Here is a 17,500-nt window from a genome sequence, read left to right as displayed (position 1 = left end):
CCTTCTCCTTTTCTTCGCTTGGGGAATTAGAGAAGGGGGATGTTGCGTTGCTGAAGTGGATTAAGAGGTTCTCGACGACGCAAGACATAGGGCCTCGTGCTGCAGCTCATATCTTCACTAGGGTAGGCTTTGCTATAGCTAGAGGAGTGGGGGCCCAGATTGTATCTCGGCTTCCCACTAATTTATTGTAGGTTGTATGACTTTTATTTTTGAGATAATAATAATAATAATAATAATAATAATAATAATAATAATAATAATAATAATAATAATTTATTAACATCATTTTTGAAAATTTTCTATTTTAAAATTAGTATGCTACCTCCGTTAATTGTTATGTGCAACTTTGGAGTATTATTTGTGAGATATAAAATATTTCAAAGTTGTACATAACATTTAATGAAGGTAGTACAAAGATTAATGTTTAGTCCAATACTCAATTATTAAAATTAAAGATTTTTAACTTTTGGTACCACTAAAAGAGCCAACTTTGATTTTTGATATTTTTTTATTTTTTTTTATTTTATCTTACTACCACACAAATTTTAAAAATATAGTTTTTGATACCCACTTTTCTGATTAAATGTTGACTATATTTTTACACTAAACTATGAGAAAGAAAGAAAGAAAAAAAAACATAATTAAATTGGATCTTGTTACATAGGTAAATCTAATTGTGTGCTTTTAAACTACAGAGTTAAAGATTATTAGTAATAAGTAACTAGAATTAAAATATTGGTCACGTCAACTTTGATCTAATTTGACAAGAATAAGTGGTCGGCGAAATTTGAATTAAGTTGAAGATAACAAGCTCTTGTAAAGATACGGATTAAAATGACTTGGACAAAACAATTTTTAAAAAACTTGTAACCAAAAAATAAGCATACCTCGGATTGTTGGTTAAAAACCGAAAGATGTAGGATGGTATTGCCATCACAATCCCCACAATTAAGGAGCACATTATCACTTATTCTTTCAATTAACACCTTCAATGCTTCAAATTGATTAAACTTAACACACAGATGTAAAATGCTATCATCCTGGTCCGTCCGCAGGAGAGCGGCACCAGAATCAACTCGCATCAACTCTTTCAACACCTCGACCCGACCCTTAATAGCTGCAACATGAACAGGACATCTTCCATACGCATCCCGAGCTCGGCACACGATCCCGGGGCTAACGCTGAGAAGAAGTGTTACAAATTCAACATTGTTGGTAGCAGAGGCAAGGTGAAGTGGTGTGGATTTGTGTAAATCAACTTCAGTGGCAAGGGTTGGCTTTCTTTGTAGTAGTTCCTTAGCAAAGTCAAAGTTACCTAAAATAACAGCTATGTGAAGGGGTGTTTCTGAATATGTTCCTAAAGTTGAAATTCTATCAAGAATTATTGGATCTTCTTTAAGCAAATTTAGAAGGGATGTTACACTCCCCTCTCTTGCTGCATCAAACAACCTTCTCTCCATTATTATTACTCTCAGTACTCTCTTTCTTATTGACTGATTGTTTGTTATCTAGGTTGCTTTAGTGTTGCAAGGTTTTTCAATGTACACTAATAACGGACGTATCTTTATATGTACATATACTATTGTAGCTAGATTGGTCAACGGTACATCCGTACGTATCTTAAGGTGTGTTTAATTAAATTAATTTACTTATCTTAACTTGACTGCTACTGACAGCCTTTGTCACACAAACTTAGGAAAAAAATTAAATTATTACTTCATCCGTTTTTAAATTCTTGCTCCAATGTTTGTGATTTATACATAAAAGAAAATACAGTATTGTGGATATTTATTGAAATCGTCTAAATGAATGGATTATTAATTTTCAATTGTTAGAATTTATACTTATTAATAGTTAAAGATATAATTAATCAAATATTTACATCGACATACGTTCTCAGAAAAAATGGAGCAAGTATTTAAAAATAGAGGGTGTATATACATCCTCATCCCAACATGACACATAAATCCATGTCACATTAATCAAATTATAGACAGATACGATTAGGGATAGCAATATCAAATAAATAATGCTTTTTTTTTTTTTTTTTTTTTTTTTGGAAGTACGTATGGACATATATATGGTACTAGCTTAACATGCAATGCTAGACGAGACACCCAAGTTTAACCATTGATTTTTCAATTTTTTTGATATAAATTTACAAAACCATGTTTAATTATGAAGTATATAAATTTGTGTTAAATTATTAGACTTTATATGATTGGAATTTCTGCAGGACAATCAAATAGGATGTGAGGGAGTATTTGTTTCACTTTGATTTTTGACACTAGTACCCACACACTTTAATTTGCTCATCATTTATAATTAAACATAATAATGATAAATATAGTTAAGTTTCCCGTCTAAAAAAATATATATATATAGTCAAGTTGGGTTTATACTTTCATTAGAACTGACTAGATATATATTTTCAAAAAAATGTCATTTTATAATTTTTACAATTATGTCAATAAAAATAGAATCTTGCTAACGCCCTTTGGGCGTTAAATAACCTCTTAAAATGGTATTAATTTGACTCGCATGTCAAAATCACACATTAATATTGTTCAGTGTAATTAATGTTTATTTTGTGTTAATAGTTCTATTTTTAGTTATCTTATTAATCAATGTTTTAGGATGTTAGTTATGGGGTAGCTTTTACCATAAAAGCATTAATAGTCAAAATTATACTCCGTATGCATTAGCAAATTAAACATACATATCATTTTTAAATATTACTCATAATAATTAGTCTTTTTTTACAATTACGTTGATAAAATTATTACTCGTAATAGTTAAAGTTATGCATTATAAAATGATTGGTATATTATTTTGTAAGATGGGTTGGATGAAGTTTGATGGAGTACAAAGAGGTCGTGAGATTTTTTTATTTTTTATTTATTTTTTTATTTTTACAACTCGTGAGATAATATTAAAATGGTCAAATGGATAAGTAAGATTATGGTAAAGTGAGGAAGGTTTTAATTTTAATACGGTTTTTTTTTTTTTTACGGTAAGGAGAAAGACCCTGACCAAACCTTAACCCTCATGGTTTTTTGGTCCAGTATTTGTGGGTTAGACATTTTGAGAGTGAGGGGGAGAAAGGTAAGGAATTCCCATCCTCAAAGTGTTTCTTGTAGGAATTAAACCCTTAACCTCAAGATTGAAAGGTTCAATCTTTTCCATCAGATCAATTTTAGCTTGGCATTTTAATACGGAGTATTGGAGTAAGCATAGTTGAGGACCTTGGGGGATGCTTGTATTTATTTATTACTCCAGTATTATTTTTTAGTATGCTTGTTTATTTATTACTCTGTATTATTTTTATTTTTTTTTTTGTATGCTTCTATTTATTTATTACTCCATTTTTTTTTTTTGTATGCTTGTTTATTTATTACTCCGTATTATTTTATTTTGTATGTTTGTATTTATTTATTACTCCGTTTTTTTTTTCTTTCTTCATTTCTATCTCCCGTAGGAAAAACGGAGAAAGAAAGACAGCTGTACAGTAGCAACTAGCAAGTCCAAAAGTAACATGGGTTGGTTGTTGGTAGCGGTACAAGTGCATGATAATTTCAAAATTACTCTACTTGTGTTTTTTAACCGTTTTGATATTTCCTTTCCTAATGGTTTTGTTTTATCCATTTACAACCATTGTAGATTAGAATTATAGACTCCACCAACTGGAGTAATTAAGAATCAAAAATTCAAAAGTGTTACTTGTTTTAATAAGTGTTACATTTTGACCAAATTAACATATTGAGACATGATTTTGACCATTAATATATCTAATTATATGTTAGTAAAATTATATGAAATTTAATATTATGAAAGTATACATTAAAATGAATTTAACAATGTATTAAACAATAACATTTGTTTTTTATATATTAGAAAATTAATCAAGTTAAAATCATTATATAAATAGTGAAAAAAGTCAAACTGTAACACTTATTAAAACACGGAGGGAGTAATTTTACTCAAACTTGTTGTGTTTTTGTTTTGTGGTAGTTTTTTAAAAAACAACTTAATTGATAATTTTGGCAAAATTGGTGTAGTAATATGACTGTAACTAGTAATTTATGCATGCGACACGTGCGTTGATGTATGGAGACCAATATTGATATAAGTGTTATATTATCTCTATTATAATTCAAGGTTTAAGGATCAAATAGATGAGAATGAAGTGTCAATGCTACCTGTAATTGGATGGTATTTAATAATTACTGCACCAAAAGCACTAATAATATTTTTAAGCTCAAATAATTACTGCACCAAAAGCACTAATAATATTTCGAAATTTTAAGCTCTAATTATACATGGATGCGCTTTGAGTGTTGATATTGTAAGGAATATTATTATAACATTAAGTTATATTTTTAAATTGTTTAATAGTGTATGTTATTACAGCAGGGCGTTTGAATCATCAAATTGGAATGGATTGATATAGAATCTCATACTATAGAGGTATGAATTCTAAAACCCAAACTAGTCCAAAGTTGTTTGGTTTAATAATTGGAATGGATTCTATCCATCGTTAAAAGGACTTTTTGTCAGAAACTACCTTTATAAAAGAATTTTTTTGTGAAAAACTACCTATTAAAATAAAAAAGTTGTAAGAAACTACCTATTAAAGCAAATAATGTTGTAAAAAAGCTACTATTCTTCGAATGTTCATCGATCTTTGACTAATTTCTCCGGCGTTGGTTATGCTCGGCCGGTCACATGATAGGTGGTATTGTTAGTGGGGCATTGAAAATAAAGGTTTAAAAAGTTCACGTGATTGGCAAGTAGGTGGTCAATGCTGGAAAAATAAGTCAACGGTGAAAATCCGGTGAAAGGTCGGGTAGTCTTTTACAATATTTTCATTTTAATAAGTAGTTTCTTACAACATTTTTTTATTTGGTAGTTTCTCACAAAAAATGGCTTTTAATAGGTAGTTTATGAAAAAAAGCCCTTAAAATTAAGAATGGAATGTGAATCTTAGGAGGGGTTGAATTTGTTATATACACCCGGGTGTATCGTACACATATGTATTTTGTTCTCATTTTGATGACTGTTTTTCTTTTAATCATCAAATGAAGAGCAAAACTAACCTTAGGTTATTTGGGTCGGTGTATAGTGCACCCGGGAGTATATAACAATCTCTCTAAGGGGAAGGGTGGGTATGGGATTCCATGGGTATAGAGTGAAGTTAGAATCCCTAGGGAATGAGATTTCATTACTAAAAACCTCAACCAAATAAAAAGCTAGATATAATGGATTCTAACTCCATTCCAACCCATTACAAATGATCCAACCAAACGACCGATGTAAAAAACTACCTTATAAAACACTTACACCTTGTTTGGATAGAAGGAAATGGAAGGAAAAGAAGAGAGGAGAATGGGAGGGGGACAAACTCTCTTGTTTAGGTAAAGGATTGAGGGAATGAAGGAAAAGGAGAGGTAGGGATCCATTTTTCCTCTCTCTTTAATAAGTATAATCCCTCCAAAATTGGAGAGATTTGGAGGAAAAATGGAGTTCCACCTCCCCCTCCCTTTCTTTCCCCTTCCCTTTCTCCTATTTCCCTCCCCTTCCTTTCCTTCCTTATATGCTATCCAAAAGAAGCTACCTTTTACCGGATTATTGTATTGAATAAGGGACGTTTAATGACCCTTTTATTTTCAATCTTTTTTCTCCTTTTCCCACCCAATTTCTCCATAGCCCCCTCATAAACCCTAATTTCCCTTCTCTTTCACTGTCAAACCAAGCACATGATAGCAACTTACAACATTTAGTTTTTATAAGGTAGTTTCTTACAACAAATTTTTTATAAGGTAGTTTTTCACAAAATTAAATGTATATGAGGTAGTTTTTTACAAAAAAAAAATGAAAATGACATGCCCTTTGAACACTTTCCTATGGCCGGTTCTGATTTACTGAACTGAATTGAACTAAATAGAGCTGAAATGAATTGTTTATGAGAGAAGAAAATCAGGAATTGTAGTGAACTAAACTAAATTAAACTAAACTAAACTGATTGAAGCTGAACTGAAATGAATTAAACTGAACTGAATTGAAAATAAGCTGAAGAGAACAAGCCCTTAAACAATCCAAGATTTTTCAACCTGGAGGTCGTGCATAGCCCTAAAGTTGTACTGTAAATAATTGACAATTCAACTCTATCAAAAATATTGAGCAATTCCCCTAAAAAAAAAAAAAAAAAAAGGAGCAATTATCTATCATCATCCTCACCAAATTATAAATTATAAATTATTCACCATGGTTATATTTTATTTCTCAGTGCAACAATTCAGGTGAGTTATGTCAAAAGCTTCTCCTCCAAGAGAATGAATCAATATGAGATGTTCACTCAAAAAAAAAAATTAAAAATTTCTAAGTATAGAGTATTTACGAAAAAGAAAACACTATTGTATATGATAGAATATGATAATTATTCTAGTTAATATTCTATATAGAAGGATATATTTTGTGAATATTTTGTAAATATCTTTTGAGATTTCCTAACGAGATTAGGACTCATCTTTGTAACTCTATTTATATGAATCAATGGAACACACTCCAATCGAAGGAGTTTACAGTATCTAACATGGTATCATAGCTTAGGTTTTGATCCAACCTCCGCTTTCGCAAATTTTTTTTTCTGTTTTAATTTCCCCTAAACGCCCTACCAGCCGCCCCTAAACACCTTCATCACCACCATCAACCATGACTAAGGATGGGGACAACTCACCACCGTCTTCTTCCTTTGCGTTTCACCCTGCTTTCGGGGTAAACAACATCAAAAACGTCATTCCTTTTCTTCTTGATCGTGGGAAGGTCCATTATTCAAATTGGGTTGAGTTATTTGAGTGTCACTGTCATGCTTACAATGTCCTTGATCATATTGATCCAAAGACAACAAAACCTACGGATTTTTCCGATGATATGTGGAAACGCCTCGATTCGGTTGTCAAGAATTGGATTTACGACACTATTTCCACTGATTTTCTTGAGACTGTCTTGAGTAGAGGGGATACAGCACAGCAAATATGGGATAAATTGAAGGACATCTTTCAAGATAATAAAACAATTAGGGCGGTTTATCTTGAAACTCAATTTAATAGCTTGCATATCTCCAATTTTTCTGATATTTCTTCGTATTGTCGCAAATTAAAGCATATCAAAGATCAACTCGCTAATGTTGATCAACCTGTGTCGGAGCAGAAATTGGTAATTTGGTTAGTTTCAGGGCTCGTGGGCACCGATTTTGATACGGTTGCTGCAATGATTCAACAAACAGAACCTCTTCCTTCGTTTGAAACAGCTAGGTCACGGCTTCTCCTTGAGGAATCCAGATGATCTAATGATCCTAGCAATGTTGCACAGTATTTTGTAGCCCAAAACGACAGCTCATCATCCATTAACACCACAGCCCCAACCACAGCAACAGCCCACTCCAGCGGGCAGAGGTGATGGTGTCGGTGGACACGGCCGTATCCAGTGATGCAATAGTTCGGGGGACTTGTATCCAGTGATCGCTGCACCATCAACCTGTCTAGCCACCTCTCTCACAGCCTTGTCTCCATCTACTTGGCACAACCGATTAGGACATCCCGGGACACTCGTCTTTAATTTTATTAGGAGTAAACATTTGATTGATTGTAATAAGGAGAATGACTCCAATTTCTGTGTAGGTTGTCAGTTGGGAAAACACATTCGCTTGCCTTTTCATAATTCCAATAGTACTACTTTTTCTGCTTTTGATATTATTCATGCCGATTTGTGGACTTCTCCTATTCGTAGTGAAAAGGATCATAAATATTATCTTGTTCTATTGGATGATTATACTCATTATGTGTGGACTTTTCCTCTTGTTTACAAGTCTCATGCTCTTCAACCTTTCTTAATTTTCGATAATATGTTCTAACTCAATTTGAACGTCCCATAAAGTCTTTCCAAAGTGATCATGGTTGTGAGTTTGATAATGATCCGTTCAAATTATTTTGTGTCAAAAATGGATTAGTTTTTCGCTTCTCTTGTCCACACACATCTTCACAAAATGGCAAAGCCGAACGCATGATTCGTACTCTTAACAATGTTAAGCGTACACTTTTGTTTCATGCTTCCCTACCTCCGTCTCTTTGGAATTATGCATGCTTGGAAACGGCCTCATATCTTATTAATATCCTTCCTACCAAGACACTTAATCAAATTACTCCGGCTCAAGCTCTATTTGGAGTTGCTCTGTCCTATACCCATCTTAGAGTCTTTGGTTGCCTATGTTTCCCGAACCTATCGGCAACCATACCACATAAACTTGCACCTCGGTCAACACCGTGTGTCTTTCTAGGCTACCCAACAGAGCATAGGGGTTATCGTTGTTTGGACCTTAACACTCGAAAAATAATTATTTCCCGTCATGTTGTTTTTGATGAAAATACCATGCCATATAAAAATCTCAGCCATTTTCGAGCCTCGGATTATGATTTTTAAACCTCCGATAACCCCTCACCTATGCTCCGCATTTTAGCCCAACCAAGCCATGCTGGACAGTAGGATCCACAGGCAAGCCGCGGCACTCTACTGTCCACCACAGCCGGCCTGCAGACCAGACTATCGCACGCTGCCGCGAGCAACCCAGCAAGCCAGCACACTGCAGTGCACAGCCCAGCCAGCCAGGCTGCCCCCCGGCTTGGCCCACTGACCCAGCAACAGCTGGAAACCCAGCGTGCCAGGCAGTAACTCAGCCAAGGCAGAGCACCAGCCGAACAAGCTCTGGCAGTCCGCAGCCTCAGCCTGCCTAGGCACCCCACAGCCCCAGCCTGCCAGCCCGAACACCCCACCACACCACTCTCCCTCCACTTACCTGCCACCACCATTCCGTGGTCACCCCCACTCACACCAACTCGACCTCCCCCTCTCTCTCCACAAATGCAAACCCGATCCAAGCACGGCATCGTTAAACCGAATCCAAAATTTGGCCTCACTGTTTCTCCCCCTACTCAAGTGTCTTGCCGGCCTCCTTTTCCAAAAAATCACAAACAAACTCTTTCCAACCCAAATTGGAATGCCGCGATGCGTGATGAATATAGTGCTTTAATTGAAACGGGGACATGGGATTTGGTTCCTAGACCTACGGGGCTACGGGGGTGAACATTGTTAATTGCATGTGGTTGTTTCGTCATAAATTAAATGCTAATGGTGATCTTGAAAGACACAAAGCTCGTTTAGTTTGTGATGGCAGGTCGAAGGTGTTGATTGTGATGAAACCTTCAGTCCGGTTGTTAAACTAGCCACCATTCGCACAGTCTTGAGTTTAGCTATGGCTCGTAAGTGGTCTATTCATCAATTAGATGTTAAAAATGCCTTTTTACGTGGTGATTTGAATGAGTGTGTGTATATGCATCAACCCCCTGGTTTTGTTGACAAGAGGTTCCCAGGCTATGTCTGCAGGCTCCGCAAGGCTCTCTATGGCCTTAAACAGGCTCCAAGGGCCTGGTATCAGCGTTTTGCTAACTATCTTTTGCAGATGGGGTTTGTTATTGCCAAGAGTGACAAATCATTATTCATTTTCCGACATGGGATAGATATGGCATATTTACTACTATATGTTGACGATATTGTGTTGGTTACATCCTCAGATTTGCTGCGTGAGCACATCATTACTCACTTGCAAACAGGGTTTCCAATGACTAATTTGGGTCCTTTGAATTTTGTTCTAGGCATTGTTGTCACTCGTACTCCTTCATTTTTGTTTCTGTCACAGCAAAAGTATGCCCAGAAAATTTTAGAGCGTGTAGGTATGGCTAATTGTAAACCTGCGGCAACTCCAGTGGATACACAATCCAAGATTAGTGCTACTGTGGACCTAAATTTCATGATCCAACACTTTATCGTAGTCTTGTAGGTGCATTACGGTACCTCACCTTTACTCCCCCTGAAATAGCATATGCAGTTCAACAGGTTTGCTTATTCATGCATGATCCCAGGGAGGCTCATTATGATGCATTGAAGCGCATTCTGCGATATATTCAGGGAACCATTGATTATGGGTAACATTTTATATCCTTCAGCTCCTACAAACTTGATAACTTATACTAATGCAGATTGGGGCGGGTGTTCGGACACTCGTCGATCGACCTCAGGTTATTGTTGCTTTCTAGGCGACAATCTTATATCCTGGTCATCTAAGCGTCAGCCTACACTTTCGAAATCAAGTGCGGAGGCAGAATACAGGGGCGTTGCAAATGTTGTTGCCGAGTCATGTTGGCTTCGTAACCTTCTTTTAGAGTTACATTACGGTGCCACTATTGTTTATTGTGATAATGTCAGTGCAATTTATCTATCTCATAATCCCGCACAACACCAACGCACCAAGCACATTGAAATGGATATTCATTCGTTCGTGAGAAGGTGGCGTTGGGGCATGTACGGGTATTGCACATTCCATCACGTTATCAGTTTGCAGACATTTTCACCAAAGGTCTTCCTCGGCAACTATTTTTGGAGTTCAGATCCAGTCTCAGCGTACGTCCTCCTACCGCTATGACTGCGGGGGTGTGATAGAATATGAAAATTATTCTAGTTAATATCCTGTATAGAAGGATATATTTTGTGAATATTTTGTAAATATCTTTTGAGATTTCTCAACGAGATTAGGACTCATCGTTGTAACCCTATTTATATGATTCAATGGAACACACTCCAATCGAAGGAGTTTACAATATCTAACAGTATATGCCCAAAATCAATAGTATGAAAAAATTATTGATTAAATTCAAATCATTTAGTAAAAATTGAAACTTAATTAGTGATGGACCAACTTCCCCAATCAAACCACATTTTTTACAAGCACACTTTGTATACAAATTTGGAAAACGGCATTCAGCAACAACAAAATACACAACTATCACCCCCAAGGTATCATTGCTTTGGTGGATTTGGACTTAGTCTGATTTAATAATACAACTTACTAACGTTCCTTCAAAAAAAAAAAATACACAACTATCACAGTACATCAAATGTACAAAAATGTTTCCACTCTGCATACAATTCAACCATATTATCTACAAAACAACTTCAACATAGCAAGATCATTCATTACACACTGCCAGTACCACCAGTTGAACCCCCAAGGAGACTACCCGACCGTGTCACCGGTCCCTTTTTCGAGGCACGTCTCTGGTGAATAATCCCAACTATGCGAGGACCAAGACCAGCATACCACAAAATAATCAAAATCCACAACAATATAGCAATGACTAAAACTACATAAGAAAATGCAACAATCTTATCTTTTTCCAAAGGAGGAGCAAGCGTTATTACAGAAGACACGTAACTCGCTGCAATCGCAACAATAGCCATCCAAATCAACACCATAAACATCCCCTTAAAGAACTTGTACTTATGAGGCAACCCTGTCAGAAGCAACAGGAAAACAGACAGGGCAGCCACAAAACCAACCGTGTTTTCGACAATGAACGCAATGTAAAGGCGTGAGTCACTGTATGCCATAATAGAAGTGCCTGCCTTACGCTTTGTCGTTACTGCTCTTCCCAAGTCATCAAAAGTTTCTTGGTAAATGCCTCCAGGAGGATTAACAGCAGCTTGAAAGGCGGCTGCTGCTATCAGTGATGCTGCTATCATTACAGCTTCCTGTTTGTCCTGCAAGTACTTCAGCACAGAATTATTCTTCCTAATATCGCCGTTGTTTTGAGGGAGCGAAGATGGTGGAACCGTGGAAGGTTTGAAGTTGTGGCTCCGGCGTTGTGAAGGGTGCGTCCAATTATACCTCCTGCATCTTTGTATAAGATGTCCATTGATGTTTCGCCTTTTGCATTCTTTGCGTTGATGTCTATTGCAGTGTTTTGGAGTAGATAGTTGATCGCCTATTAACAATTAGTGTATACTATTACAATCAGCATACCAAAGACAAGCAAACATACCTCATATTGTTGGTTAAGAACCGAAAGATGTAAGATCGTATTACCATCATAATCTCCATAATTAAGAAGCGCAGCATCACTAATTTTTTCCATTAACACCTTCAATGCTTCAAATTGATTAAACTTAACACACAAATGTAAAATACTATCATCCTGGTCCGTCCTAACGAGGGCGACACCAGGATCAACTCGCATCAACTCTTTCAAAACATCGATTCAACCCTTAATTAATAGCTGCAACATGAACAGGACATCTTCCTAACGCGTCCTGTGCTCGACACACGTTCCCGGGGCTAACGTTGAGCAGTAGCGTTACGAATTCGACGTTGTTGGTGGCTGATGCAAGGTGAAGTGGTGTGGATTTATGTAAATCAACTTCAGAGACAAGGGTTGGCTTTCTTCTTAGAAGTTCCTTAGCAAAGTCAACGTTACCTAAAATAGCAGCTATATGAAGGGGTATTTCTGAATATATTCCTAGAGTGGAAATTCTGTCAAGAATTATTGGATCTTCTTTCAGTAAATCTAGTAGAGATTTTACACTCCCTATTCTTGCTGCATCATATAATCTTCTCTCCATTATTATTTCTTCTCTATTTCTAGTTTAAACGTTATACAAGTAGGTATGATAAATTATGATCTTATAATACTCTGTGTGTAATTCTCATTAATCACAATGGCCACATACAATATTTATATATTAGGTATTCTTGGAGGGCAAGACCAAATAACCTAAAATAGCTCACAATATTCTCTAGGATATATCTTCACAATATTCACAATTATCTTGTTTCCTAAAATATATCCCAATACCCCCCCCCCCTCAAGTTGGAGCATACGGGTCACAAATGCCCAACTTGCGAAGTAGAAACTCGAATTTAGCTTTTCCCAAAGCTTTTGTAAAAATGTCAGCCAGCTGAACCGTCGTAGGAACATACGAGGGTATAATCGTCCCATCTGTAATCGCATCCCGAACAAAATGACAATCTGACTCAATATGTTTTGTTCGTTCATGAAACACTGGATTCTGCGCAATGTATAACGCAGACTGACTATCACAATAAAGGTGCATCCCATTCTCATGTCGAACACCTAAGTCACCAAGTAGTCGCTTCAACCACTTTAATTCACAAGTCGTTGCATTCATACAACGATATTCTGCTTCCGATGAAGAAAGGGCTACAGTAGGCTGCTTCTTGGTTTTCCATGACACTGGAGACAAACCAAGAAGCACGAACCAACCACTCAAGGATCGTCTGGAGAGAGGACAACCTGCCCAATCTGAATCACACCAACCTTCCAACTGTAAAGCACTATCAGATCTCAATAAAATACCCTGTCCCGGACTCTTCTTCAAATATCTAACAACTCGCAGAGCTGCTTCCCAATGATCAATCCTGGGTTTTTGCATAAACTGTGATAAAATGTGGACAGAATATGCTAAATCGGGTCTGGTAACAGACAAATAAATCAATCGACCTATAAGGCGACGATATTTCTCAATATCATGAAAATACTCTCCCTGAGCTAATGCTAACTTGTGATTTTGTTCCATAGGGAACTCTGCAGGTTTAGCATCAAGTAAACCAGCTTCAGTAATAATATCCAGTGCATACTTCCTCTGACAAATAAAAATTCCCTGTTTATTCCAGGCTACCTCTAGCCCCAAAAAATATTTCAACACTCCAAGATCTTTCATCTTGAAACAATCTCCCAGATACGATTTAAAATTGAGCATAGCATTTTTATCATTGCCTGCAACAATTAAATCATCAACATATACTAGCACGTTAAGCTGCATTTTACCCTTTGTTAGAGTAAATAAAGAATAATCATAGTATGACTGTTTAAAGCCATAATTTTTCAAAGCTGTAGAAAGCTTTGCAAACCAGCATCGAGGAGCTTGTTTAAGCCCGTACAATGATTTCAGCATCCTGCAAACTTTATCAGAATTATCTCTCAAAACCAGGGGGAATTTTCATATATACCTCTTCTTCCAAATCACCATGAAGAAATGCATTATGAACATCATCCATTTGATGAACTTCCCAATTTTTCACCGCCGCTACTGCAAGAAATGTTCGAACTGTCACCATTTTTGAAACCGGAGCAAAAGTCTCATTGTCGTCTAATCCTTCAACCTGATGATTGCCAAAGATGACTAATCTCGCTTTTAATCTCTGCAAGTTTCCGTGCTCATCATATTTTTCTTTGTACACCCACTTGCTTCCGAGTGCCTTTTTACCAGGAGGTAATTTTTCTAGCACCCAAGTACCCTGCTCTTCTAGTGCCTGTATCTCATCTGCCATTGCCTTTCTCCAACCCTCATGTTTCATGGCTTCTTTGAAACTTTTGGGTTCATTTCCTCCTGTAATAGCTGCAATATATTTTCTATGTTTCACAGAAAATCGGTGAGAATCAATAAAATGTGTTATAGGGTAAACGGTACCTGAGGTTAGTGATGTCGCAGGTGAACTTTGAGTAGATGTAGATGGACTATTTCGAATGGTGTGTGTCACAAAATCACGGAGCTTCACCGAAGGAATCTTTGTTCTCATGCCTTTACCCAAATTATCATCACCGAAGATAATTGTGTTGCTACAACCCTCTTGCTGCCCTTCCCGCTCTTCCTCAAGAGATGAGTTTGCACCACTCATGGGCTGCCCAAGAACTAGATAATGGTTGCCGCTCTGGTTGTCCTCATTGTCGGCCGAAGGAGACTCAGCGCACCTTGCAGAAGGGCTGGCAGTCTCCTCCGCGCCCTGGTCGCGGCCTGTGGGGTCTTGCCGCAGCCTACCTGGGGTGCCCTCTGCTGCCCCTGTGTCACCTGCTGCCCCCTCATCATTCCTCTCATCATATCTCACGCACTCCCCTTCATTCCCAACATTCCTTTCATTCCTCTCATCATCAGTTCCCACATCTCTCACGCACTCCCCTTCATCATCCAAGCATCTCACATTACTTCCCACATCTCTCACGTACTCCTCTTCATCCTCTAAACACCACTCATCATCACCCACACCCCTATTTACACAAGGCATGGAGCATGTCACCGAATTATCAGTCACACTAGGAGTTATGTAGGGAAATTCACTCTCAAAAAATTTCACATCTCTAGACACAAATAATTCCCGGGTTTCCAAGTCATACCCCTTCCATCCCTTTTTCCCGAAAGGATATCCAATGAACACACATTTTCGGCTTCGACTAGCAAATTTGTCACCCTTACTTTTAAGATTATAAGCGTAACACAAACACCCAAATACCCGAATATACTCATATGAGGGCGATTTGCCAAATAACATGTCAATGGGAGTTTTATAATCAAGCAATCGAGAAGGTGTTCTATTAATTAAATGACATGCCCCTTGCACACACTCCCCCCAAAATTTCAAAGGCAAATTTGCTTGAAACCTTAAAGCTCTAGCCACATTCAAGATATGTTGATGTTTTCTCTCAACACGCCCATTTTGTTGAGGCGTGCCCACACATGAGGTCTCAAAATATATCCCATTTGCAAAAAAATATTCTTTCAAGGAATTAAATTTCGTACCATTATCACTACGAACCACTTTAATTTCTTGAGAAAATTGACGTTGAACAATAGCAACAAAATTAAGAAACATATACTCAACTTCCGTTTTATTTCTTAATAAATAAGTCTACACACCCCTAGAGTAATCATCTACAATAGTCAAAAAATAATGAGCACCACAAGATGATGGAGTCTTGTAAGGCCCCCATAGATCCAAGTGAACAAGTGCAAAAATTCGACTAGCTTTATTTTGACTCAAAGGGAAGCTACTCCTATGTTGTTTTGCCCGAGGACACACATCACATGATTTAAATTTATTACTATTACGACTCACAAATGGAAGTTGTTGAAGTACTTTTCCTGAAGGATGCCCCAATCTTTTATGCCACAACTCTGTCGAATGATCCCCATCTATCTTCATAGTCTTTACCATAGGAACACCCCGGAAATAATATAGTCCATCCACTCGTTCACCCGCTCCGATCACCTTCCTCGTCATTAGGTCCTGTATAACACAAAGTTTATTAGTAAATTGCATTACACAATTTGATTCATCACATAATTGAGTCGCCGAAATTAAATTGCAATTTAATTGAGGCACATAAAGAACATTGTAGATAGTCAAGCCTCCTTGCAATATCACCGATCCAATTTTAGAAGCATTTGCATAGTTCCCATCCGGCAATCCCACCGGACAATGGCCCACATTTGTCACATTCGTCAAAAGAGAAAGATCACAAGTCACATGATTTGATGCACCCGTGTCAATAATCCAACCCAAATCATGCTTACCATTAGTCTTGGATTTAAGACTATTCAAATGGTCTAAAAGCTGCTGAATTTGAGGTGAAGTAAGCCCCGTAAGGGCTGCCCCATCCCTTGTTGAAGAAACAGTGTTATTGTTAGAGCTATAGACGCGCACAGAAGCAACTGATTTCTGGCCTCGAACCTCTCCATGAAAACCAGGAAGACACAAACACCTAGCCGCATTATGACCGTCGCGATGGCAGTGATTACAAAAGGAATCTCTAGCCATCACAATCACAACTATAATGTCACAGCAATAACGTAAGTGGCACAATTAATTTCACAATTCCTTTCAAATAAAGGAATTAATCTCCTTCCTCACAAATAAAGGAATTAATCTCACAATTCCTCACAAAATTTGTGAACCTTCACAAACTCACGTAACTCACAAATTTGTGTATGTATAAATCTCAAAGCAATGAACTCTCACTCACACTCTAATTGTACGTGAACAATGAATGTTACGCACCAAAAAAAAAAATTAATTTGATTTCGGATCTCACTCAGGCTCTTGATACCATGATAAATTATGATCTTATAATACTCTGTGTGTAATTCTCATTAATCTCAATGGCCACATACAATATTTATATATTAGGTATACTTGGAGGGCAAGACCAAATAACCTAAAATAGCTCACAATATTCTCTAGGATATATCTTCACAATATTCACAATTATCTTGTTTCCTAAAATATATCCCAATAAGGTAGGTTGGTTTAAGGTGGCAAGGTTTCTCAATGTGCACCAACTCTCTCTCTCTCTTTCTCTCTCTCAGGTAGGTTGGTTTAAGGTGGCAAGGTTTCTCAATGTGCACCAATTCTCTCTCTCTCTCTTTCTCTCTCTCTCTCTATATATATAGTTACATACTAGTACAACTTTTAGCTAGGTCAAGGTCTCAAGTTACGTCAATGTCTTATAGGTTGTTTTATTCGAATTATTTTAAGTTGACTACTTTTCAAACTTACTTTTCTAAATTGAATTTTGTACCAATTGATTGATCACATTGGCATTCAGGGTTTTTATTTTAGTTGTATGCTTCGAACACATCCTCATAATATGCACTTTGTGAAAGAAATTAGATAATGAAAATGGATGAATTAGTCCAGTTAAACCCTTTTCTATTTCTAGTGTTATAATTACTTTGATCGATAAAGTTGTTCATTTGTTTAACTAATAATAAATACCTCCTAATATTGTGTACCTTGAGGCTATGTTATAAGTAAAAGAAA

General features: G+C 36.8%; 2 protein-coding genes across 2 annotated transcripts; both read right to left on the bottom strand.

Moving 5' to 3' along the window:
- Positions 1-656: 656 nt before the first annotated feature.
- LOC145570860 (uncharacterized) lies at positions 657-1,460 on the bottom strand. The gene is made up of 2 exons (XM_081629985.1): positions 888-1,460; positions 657-689 (listed from the first exon to the last, which is right to left on the bottom strand). Exons 1-2 carry the CDS (start codon positions 1,458-1,460, stop codon positions 657-659), a joined length of 606 nt encoding a protein of 201 aa, XP_081486111.1.
- A 9,625-nt stretch (positions 1,461-11,085) lies between these two features.
- Positions 11,086-12,125, bottom strand: LOC145570858 (uncharacterized). Its single transcript, XM_081629984.1, has 2 exons — positions 11,975-12,125; positions 11,086-11,873 (listed from the first exon to the last, which is right to left on the bottom strand). Exons 1-2 carry the CDS (start codon positions 12,123-12,125, stop codon positions 11,086-11,088), a joined length of 939 nt encoding a protein of 312 aa, XP_081486110.1.
- Between the last annotated feature and the right edge of the window lie 5,375 nt (positions 12,126-17,500).

Source organism: Chenopodium album, chromosome 12 (genome assembly GCF_948465745.1).
Source record: "Chenopodium album chromosome 12, dcCheAlbu1.1, whole genome shotgun sequence".
In the NCBI taxonomy this organism is placed as follows: Eukaryota; Viridiplantae; Streptophyta; class Magnoliopsida; order Caryophyllales; family Amaranthaceae; genus Chenopodium; species Chenopodium album.
The sequence above is the reverse complement of the archived record's forward strand: the minus strand, read 5'-3'. Positions and strand labels throughout refer to the sequence as shown.